Genomic DNA, 9994 nt, shown 5'->3' on the forward strand with positions numbered 1-9994 from the left:
TATATCACCGAGCGGGCCCTGTCAGTTTATTTAGTTATTCATCGAACATTAACCAGGATTTAATGAAAATTTTAGGGCGCAGGATTTTATTGCGATGTCAGTGTACACAATGACTCGGTAACAAATCAGCACCTGATCCTATTTGAGATTAGCCATATCCGACCTCTGATTCCTATATATTGCAAAATGTTGAGTTTCTATATCATAATGTGGCGATTCTAACTGCAGAATTCCAAGTGCATGGGAGACATACAGAGACAAACTTGATTCTATTTAAATCAGGGCATAATTCTAGGTTTTGCTCCCTTGGTGCTTTGCAAAATATCGTTTTTTTTAACGGAAGACTAGAACATGCTTTCTGATATGAAATATGTCACCGGTATTTTCCATAGAGATATCATTCAATCTGGGGAAAGATATAAATAGAAACTAATATATGTATACAAGTATGTATACATATGTATATGTACTCATATATGTTACATATGTAGTTATACATATATAAGTTTCTATTTATATATTTCCCGAGACTGAACGATATTTCTTCGGAAAATACCGGTGACATATTGCACGTTGCTTAAATCGTAATTCTGAACGGTGTTCACAATCTCGCTGAGCTCGCTACATTCTCCTCCGGTAAAGAATGCTATTTCGTTTTTGATGAGTGCATGTTTCCCGTTGAAGGAAGTGTACCTGTATGGTGTGGTTGCTCAGAGACTGCGGTGCCTAACTCTGCAGGCCGAGAGCAAAGCATCTGTTCTGGGGCGGTGTGGAGGTCGCCGATGCTCGCTCTTTCTGACCATCGTAAGGGCTTTCAAAAGGAATACTGAATCACGTGCATTCTTTTATACAAACATCTGAGCGGACTACACCAAGCGAACAAAGCAATTCACCTCCACAGCGCGTTTGCGTGACACGAGTAAGTGCTTAATTTGTATCTGTCCCAATACGTACTTCTATTAAAGTGCTGTAGGTGATTTCTGGAAGAAATTGAAATATTTATTTGGGGAGAAAATTTAAAATCTAAGCGGACGAAAATATGCAGGAACACACACAGACGCAATTCGCCAATCATCAAGAATCCTTCAGGTTTCACTCTGCAGCCCCAAAATAAAATTGAACCCCAAATGAGCCCGAGATTGGAAGCCGAGATCTTCATGGATACGGAGACATCCTGGGAGTTGTCCATCTTTCTCTATTTCAGGCCCATTCACACACGACAATCACGCGGCTCTGTGCACAGCCCATGAATTGTTTGCAAGCTGAATTCTACGCAGCATTCACACACGCACATACAGACACACGAAGTGAGAGCGATCGCAAAAAATTAGATTTGGTTAGATAAGCACAATCATTAATGACACACTACGGTAGCCATCATGTTAAGGGATGAGAATGGTGCAGAATATATTGAAAGACTGTTTCACTATGAAATTACACATGACATTATTCACGTGCCGTCAGCACATACTATGAACTTGGAAAATATTGGATGGATTACACAATCAGAATAAACTCAGGCAGAACCGCACAGTGTACAGAAAAAAATGAATTTTAAGTGGAAAATGATTCATAATCTATAACAATCGCAATACGGTCGTACTTCGATCTTGAGTATATAATTAGAAGAGGTCGATGTTTTTATATTCATAGTTTTAAAATATTAATTCCTAGATTGTCCCTGACAGCTTTAATGTATCCTAAAACACGGCTATAGTTTGAATGAGAACATGCTCAACTTCCGCTGAAAATTGAACTTTTGCAACAGTTAATTTTAAAACAAAATGAGTTCCTTTTTAACAGAAAGGCCGTGGTTTCAACTAGAAAAGTCACTTTAAAGCATAATACACCGGCAAGCAAGGTGAGCAGGCAGATCCTTTGACAAACTGTTTGCTTTCGCGTTCTCTCAGCCATTACTTACCCTCGGGGAAGACAGCTCTCATCTTGAGGTAGCTGGTGGTCAGTCTGATGATTGAGGCTTTGTCCAGTTGGGAGGTGATGGCCGACGGTAGAGGCAGCAACTTAGCCAGCTCGTAAAATTCCCCATTTTCCTTTTCTCTTCTCGTCTTCGCGGCATTTTTGGACTTTTCCTTCATCTCGCCTATTTGACTGGACTGGTACTGACATAATAAATACACTTGCCTTGTCGCCCCAAAAACATCCGTCAGGGTCTCTTTTATTGTTGCTTTTTTTTTTAAATGTGTGTCTGAGAAAGTTTGTCTTCCTCTCTCTATGCGTTGGTTAAAAAGAAACACTTTAGACGTTTCAAAGTCTTTCTGTAAATAATGGTCTTTGAGACCTGCACACTTCTTCCTTCTGGGAGAGCTGGAGTTTTCAATCTTGCTGTTCTCGCCCTGAGACTCCGTTTCCGGGCTGATTCCCAGTGAAATTGTAGCGTTAACTTCCCACTCAGGTTGGGCGAGTGCTGACTGCCCCTTTGGTCCTGCCGTGACTTCCTTTCACGGTGATTTTCCACACCCCACCACACCGCCCCCGCCCCCCCTCCCCTTCCCCTCCTGATTCAACCTGCCCTTAGCTCCGAGCGAATGCCTCGGGGGCAGATCGAGCGGGCGGGAGCCGCTGCCTGTCGGCTGATTCCGGGCGGCGGGGACGGAGGGTGAGTCGCCAGAGCCCTGGGGCCAGCTCCGACAATCCGACGCTGAACATGAGAGCACGGTAGGGGGAAGGCGGCAGCGCTCAGAGGGGAGCTCTGGGTCCGCTGAGCGAACTGGTCGAGATGAGATGCCAGACTGCGCTGCGCTTGTCTCCGGTCACCATCCCCAATGGGCAGCTTCCTGCTGCGTAACAGGCGAAGGATGTTGCTGCTGGATTTGGGGGTGGGTGCTATCTGTGCTCTGCTCAGCTCTCTGGTTGAATGAATAAGTTGTCATCCGCGCTGACCCTGTCCTGTTGCTGAGCGTGTGGGATCTAGAGAGGAATCTTGCTCTTTCCCGGTTCCGTTGCCGACAGTCAGGATAGACAAATTCAGTTACCACCCTGGGAGATTCTCGTTGAGTTTTTATGACCTTATTTTCGCTTGGGATTCTCAGACAGTTCTTCCTGCTGACTCTCAGATCTCTCAGTCCTGTCCTCCCTTTCCGTGTGATGTCAACTCTCATCAATAACGCGTTTCTAATGTTGTGGACAGCGTTTCAGAAGTTTCTGATTGAGTGGGCGCATGAGAGGGGTTAGACCCCCACCCCAGCTTCCCGGGTTCAACAGATGCTCCACATGACCCCACGCTTCTTAGAAACAGTCAGCGACTCCAAGAGCATCTGCAGAGAGAGAAGTAGAGTGAGCATTTCTGACCAAATCTTTAAATCTGCTCGGCTCTCCACGGGTACTCAGATCTCCTTTATTTTCGTTCATGGGATATGGCAGTCACTGGCTAGACCAGTTGCCCATCGCTAATTGCCCAGAGGGCAGTTAAGAATCAATCAGATTGCTGTAGGTCTGAAGTCACATGTAGGCCGAGTAAGGATGGCAGATTTCCTTCCCTAAAGGACATGAGTGAATATGGTGGTTTTTCTTCAATGAAAATCGGCATTGATTGCATGGTCAACATTATTACTGAATTCAAATTTTGCAATGTGCCGCTGTGGGCTTTGGACTCAAGTCCCCAGAACATTACCCGATTAATAGTCTCACCACAATACCACAAGGCCATCACCTACCGCCTATCTGATGACTGTTTTTAACCTTCCGTTTTTACCCTCTGTTTTTCCCCTGGTACTTGGCATCCGCATCACATACTCAGCCCTACTCACCTCACCATAATCTCCCTCAGTACCAAGTATTTCCCTGCTCCTTTCACTCCTTCTCACTAATTCAGAGCCTCTCCCTCCCAGTCAGATTATTACACGTCACGCTCACTCGCGGCCTCACCTACTCACTGCCTCCTTTATTAAATCGCAGCATCACTCACTCACTCACTCACTTATTTCACGATCACACTCAGAGCCCCACTCACGGTCTTTCTCACTCAGTCTGACGTCACCCAATCACACACTCACTCTGTCTCATTCAAACACACCTTCACTCATTCACAATAGCCCTCCCTCTCTCACACACTCACAGCCTCATTCACCATGTCTCACTCACCTACATCCTCACTCAATGATTCATCCACTCAGAGGTTCACTAATCCCTCACTCACGTTGCCTCATTCACTGATGGTGTCATGAATCTAATAATTTGCTGTTTGGTCTATTCAGAATTTCACATCCACGATTCAATGGTTTTTTTCAGTAGTCTCATTGTCTCATTCCAATAATCTCTCATTTTCTCGGTGTCTCATTCATTTTATCATCCTCCTGATCTAATGCGCTCTGTCTCATTCACAGACTGGTTCTTACACGACCCACAGATTTATTTGCCAGCTCACTTTCACACTCCTTATCTCATTCACTGACTCGTTTCCACACTCATTCGTTACAAAATAATCACAAGCGTGAAGCCAGTGATTGAAATCAGCGCAGCCACCACAGTGTGGGCCATGTGGCTTTCCAGTAAAGAGCCCAGATTACAACAGCCCTACCCACGGAAGAATGTAGCTTCTTAATATCACTGCCTCATACTGTACGTTCAGTTTAAAACTCATTTTTTGTTGGACTCCTTTTTTTAATCTATTAAGATAATTGGTCGACAGACAGTAAGGTGTGGAGAATTTATTTCTTGACCATGTAATAAAAAGGAATATATTGTGCAAGCATAATCCTATCTGTGCGGAATAAAGCGATTAGCGAACCATTGAGTGAGTGGAATACCGACAGAACAGCATTATGTGACTGAAATTACTCTATGTAGACCATGCAACCCTGGTTTCCATCTGAAAGAAATGTAACATATTGATCATCACCATTGAAATTCCAAAATCCAATATTTGGTCATCTATGACTAACATAATTTTAACAATAAATGATGATTCAATCTTTTTTCATTACAATGTAAGTCATTATTTATTATACTGAATTTAGCTGATTAGCATCATGAACCTGCCGTTCGAGCATTGATACACCGTGGTTACGTAACATTCTATTTCCATCATGAGGCTGACATTATTTTGCTGAACTTTATTATCTTGTAATCATATCTGACGTATTTATGTTGTGCTTACATACTGTGGCGATATAAACATGTAGCTGTGTGGCTCATACATTCGCGTTATGGGACTGACGCTACTTTGATTATGTGATTGGCATAGTTCAGTTACCTTAGGCATAGAGAGATGACTGGCGGTGGTGCTACCATGCCATTGGTAGGGAAAAGATCAAGAAGGAGAGCCCCTTCATGGGGAGCTCAGTTGGAACTGAACCTACACTTTTGGTACCATTCCGCATTACTAAAGAGCTGTCCAGTCAGCTGAGCCGCCGATTATGTAGTGAGACTAGAAAATCCTTATTGTAGAGAAGATCAAAGGGAGATTTAATAGTAGTATTCAAAATCATGAGGGTTTGTTGGACAGCATTTAAACAGCATTTTTCATATAGGAGAATATCCAAATGTGCTTCACAGGAGAACTATCGTGTTCTCTTTAACTAAAAAGACAGATTTTAATGAGCTTCTTAGAGGAGGAGACCAAGGTAGAAGTACAGTGTGGCACTGGGAGACAATTTGTGAACCTCAGCCCGTCAACTGCAGGCGCAGCCGCTAATGTTGGATTGAAGAAAACTGGGGACTGGTTTAAGTGACCAATTTAGAACAGCACAGATATCTCAGATAGTCTAGCTCTGCATCTATATGTTATGGCCTTATGGCCATTGCCTCCATGTTTGCTAGAGCTCATTGATACCTCACTTGTTCAAATGTTGTCTGATGTTAAGGGCAGACACCCTTCCCTTTTGTATTACGATCCTTTGTTGCCATAAGGTTCAGAGTTGAGTGACTCTGGTGTTACGCAAAGTGAGCATCAGTGAGTAGGTTAACGTTGATTAAATGCTGCTAACCAATAACAGTTTTCATCACTTCGCTGATTGTTTAGAGTTAAAAATCACACAACACCAGGTTCTAGTCCAACTGGTTTAATTGGAAGCACACTTTCAATTTGGACTATAACCTGGTGTTGTGTGATTTTTAACTTTGTACACCCCAGTCCAACACTGGCATCTCCAAATCCTGATTGTTTAGGGTAGCCTGAAAGGATGGTCAATGGCTGAATTTAGATTGTCCTGCTCTTTGTGAACAAGATAAAGCTGAATAATTTTCCATAATGCTAGCTTAATGACAGTATGGCTCTTGCCTAGGGGTGGGGCTAGTTCTGGAGCACAGGCTTTTGGATTTGTTCACCTAAAAAGCGTGATGATGGAATGATCTTCTTGTGCACTGTTAACAATCCTGTGATTCCAAGGACAAAAAAGTGGGAAGTCGTCAGCGCCCATAACGTTTTCTGTATCCAGAGCCTGGAGCCATTTTTTTCTCCTTTGTTGTTTCATGGGCTGTTGATGTTAATATTGATGGTAAGGCTAGCATTTAATCTCCTTTGATAAATGCCCTTGAGAGCAGTTAAGATTCAATTATGTTGATGTGGCTTTGCACTCAGAAGTCAACCAGACCAGGTAAGGATGGCAGCTTTCTTTTCCCAAAGAATATTAACGTACTAGATGGGTTTTTATAACAATCAATGATGGTTTCATGATCACAATTACTAACACTAGGTTTTCAGTTCCAGACAAGCAGATTTAATTTAATTTCCATCATCTGTCATGGAGGAAGTTGAACCTATTTATCCAAAGAATAACCTGGGCCTCTGAATTCTTTCTCCAATGCAATTGCAACCATAACACTGTCTCCCTCATTTATTGATACATGAACTAGCTGATGCCTGGCAATCTTGTTGCTGGGGACGTCAGGAGGTGGCTGAGATGACTCTTCTACTCAGTACTCCTTGCTAAAGATGGTTGCAAATGTTTTAACCATGTCTTCTTCGTTTGCATGCTGGACCGCACTAAAAGTAAGGAGTGTCAACTCCTCTTAATTGTTCTGATGCTTACCGCAATTCACAATCGGGCGTGACAAGACTGCAGAGTTTTGATCTGATCTGTTGGCATGGAACTATTTTGTTTTGTCGATTACATACTGCGCTGACTGTTTAGTGTAAGTATATTCCTGTGTTTGTGGTTCATTGTTAGATATCAGATTCCTGATGAAGGGCTTTTGCCCAAAATGTCGATTTTACTGCTCCTCGGATGCTGCCTGAACTGCTGTGCTTTTCCAGCACCACTGTGTTTGTGGTTCATTGTTAGATATCAGATTCCTGATGAAGGGCGTTTGCCCGAAATGTCGATTTACTGCTCCTCGGATGCTGCCTGAACTGCTGTGCTTTTCCAGCACCACTAATCCAGAATCTGGTTTCCAGCATCTGCAGTCATTGTTTTTACCTCACTGTTAGATATACCTGGTTCTGCTCCTGGTATGCTGTCATGAAATTTATAGAACCAAGAATGGAAATGACAGAGTAATTGAAAAAGTAGATAATGGTAGAGTTGTAGATGTAATATATTTAAGTTTAGAGAAGTGAAAAATTAATCACCTTGGTCAGAGAGTGTAGATTTAGGAGGCAAATACTACAATGGATTATAAGTTTGATGCAAACTAGAAAAGAGAAAGCAAGATTAAATATGATATTAACTGAAATTAGTAAAAAGGGGCAAGAGATGTTCCATTTGGGTCATTGTTGGGATCATTTAAGTACATGACTTTGACTTGGGAATTGTAAGTGCAACTACAAAATTTGTAGACAACACAAAATTTGAAGAACTGTCAATTAGAAAATCCTAATAAACTTCCAAAACAGGTTGGTGATTCATAAATGTTTTGCAACATAGAGATGTGAAAGATGATATATTTTACTTGGAAAAATAATCAGACCACATACTCTGTGCAAGTATTTAAAAGAATAGATGAGCAAAGAAGTGCTGCTGAACAAAGAGACCTTGGACTGCAGGTTCACAGTTCCTTGAAAGTAAAGTCACAGGTTGACAAGATAGTGAAGAAGGCGTTTGGTATGCTTGCTTTTATTAGTCAGTGCATTAAGTATAGGAATTGGGAGGTCATGTTGCAGCTGTACATGACATTGGTTTGGCCACATTTGGAATACTGCATTCAGTTCTGGTCTTCCTGATATAAGAAGGTTGTTGTGAAATTTGAAAGGGTTCAGAAAAGATTTACAAGGATGTTACCAGCGTTGGAGGATTTGAGTTATAGGGAGAGGCTGAATAGGCTGAGGCTGTTTTCCCTAATGCTTTGGAAATGCCAATGTCTTTTTTCCAGGATAGCAGCCTCCAAATCTAGAGGGCATAGGTTTAGGGTGATAGGGGAAAGTTTTAAAAGAGATCTAAGGGGCAACTTATTTACACAGAAGGTGATGTGTGTCTGGAATGAGTGGCTAGAGGAAGTGATAGAGGCTGGTACGTTACAACATTTGAAAAGATACCTGGACAGGTACATGAATAGGAATGGTTTAGAGGGATATGAGCCATTGTGGTTCTGTTTGCTGAGCTGGAAATTTGTGTTGCAGATGTTTCGTCCCCTGTCTAGATGACATCCTCAGTGCTTGGGAGCCTCCTGTGAAGCACTTCTGTGATGTTTCCTCCGGCATTTATAGTGATTTGTACCTGCTGCTTCCAGTTGTCAGGGATATGAGCCAAATGCTGGCAAATGGGGCTAGATTAATTTAGGATATCTGGTTAGTATGGATGCGTTAGACTGAAGTGTCTGTTTCGATGCTGAACAGCTCTATGACTCTGTGACTGTGCAGTTACAGATACATGAATCAATGAAAAACAATGATGTAGGTAAATCCATTAAGATAAAATGAACAAAATATTTGTATTTATTTCTAAAGGGTAGGACTGGAAAGCAGAGAAGTCATTTTAAAGTTTCATTACTTCGACTACATTTGGTAGAGGTGAGGTCAGTTCTGGTCTTCATTTTATAAGAAAGATGCAGAGGCACTGGAGGAGCTGCACTTCTGTTGTGCACTTTTTGTTGAAAGAATAGAGGAGTTTGCTAGTTTCTAAGTGGAGGAAAGTTTCAGAAATCTGGAGCACAAAGGAATTATAGTTTAGGATTCTTTTAAGATATTCATGCAGGTTCAGTTGACAATTAGGAAGGCAAATGCAATGTTAGCATTCATTTTGAGAGGGCTAGGATGTAAGAGCAGAAATGTACTGCTGACGCAGTACAACTGTGATGTAGAAGTGCCAGTGTTGGACAAATTCAAAATTCACACAACACCAAGTTATGGCCCAACAGTTTTATTTGAAACCATAAGCTTTCAGAGCCCCTGCTCCTTCCTGATGAGGGAACAAGTTCTCTGAAAGCTTGTAGTTTCAGATAAAGCTAATAGACTATAATCTGGCACTGTGTGATTTTTGAGGCTATATATGGCTCTGATCAGACCAGATTTGGAATAGTGCATGCAATTTTATGCTCTGTACCTAAGGAAGGATGTGTTGGCCTTGAAGGGGGTCCACAGGAGGTTTACAGAATGATCCCAGGGATAAAAGGCTTGTCACATGAGGAGCAGTTCAGGACTCTGTGACTGTACTCAATGGAGTTTAGAAGGATGCGGTATGAGTGGGAGGTGATCTGATTGAAGCTTACAGAATACTGAGAGGCCTGGACAGAGTGAACATGAAGATGTTTCCACCTGTAAGAGAGATTAGGACCCAAGGGCACATGAGGAGGAATTTCTTCAGTCAGAAGGTGGTTAATCTTTTGAACTCATTGCTCAGTGGGCTGTAGAGGCCAAATCATTTAGTATATTTAATGCAGAGGTAGGTATGTTCTTGCTGAATCTGGCGCTCACTGGTTATGGGGAGAAGGCGGGAGAATGGAGTTGAGAAGCATATCAACCATGATCGAATGGCAGACCAGACTCAATCAGCCAAATGGTCAAATTCTGCTCCTATGTCATATATTTAATAATGACCTGATAGAAGACTATGGCTAAGGGTTTGCTAGAATACATTTAGGAGGCATATTTCTAAATGCA

The 9994-nt window shown here is 42.1% G+C and overlaps 1 protein-coding gene across 1 annotated transcript in view; it reads right to left on the reverse strand.

The window, feature by feature from the left end:
* sim2 (SIM bHLH transcription factor 2) overlaps positions 1 to 2470 on the reverse strand; it is a 93909-nt gene extending 91439 nt beyond the window's left edge. The window contains exon 1 of the mRNA XM_043701233.1: positions 1922 to 2470. Within this exon, the coding sequence (XP_043557168.1) occupies positions 1922 to 2096 (175 nt within the window). The 5' untranslated portion in view covers positions 2097 to 2470. The remainder of the gene's footprint in view (positions 1 to 1921) is intronic.
* Between the last annotated feature and the right edge of the window lie 7524 nt (positions 2471 to 9994).

Source organism: Chiloscyllium plagiosum, chromosome 12 (genome assembly GCF_004010195.1).
Source record: "Chiloscyllium plagiosum isolate BGI_BamShark_2017 chromosome 12, ASM401019v2, whole genome shotgun sequence".
Lineage (NCBI taxonomy): Eukaryota > Metazoa > Chordata > Chondrichthyes > Orectolobiformes > Hemiscylliidae > Chiloscyllium > Chiloscyllium plagiosum.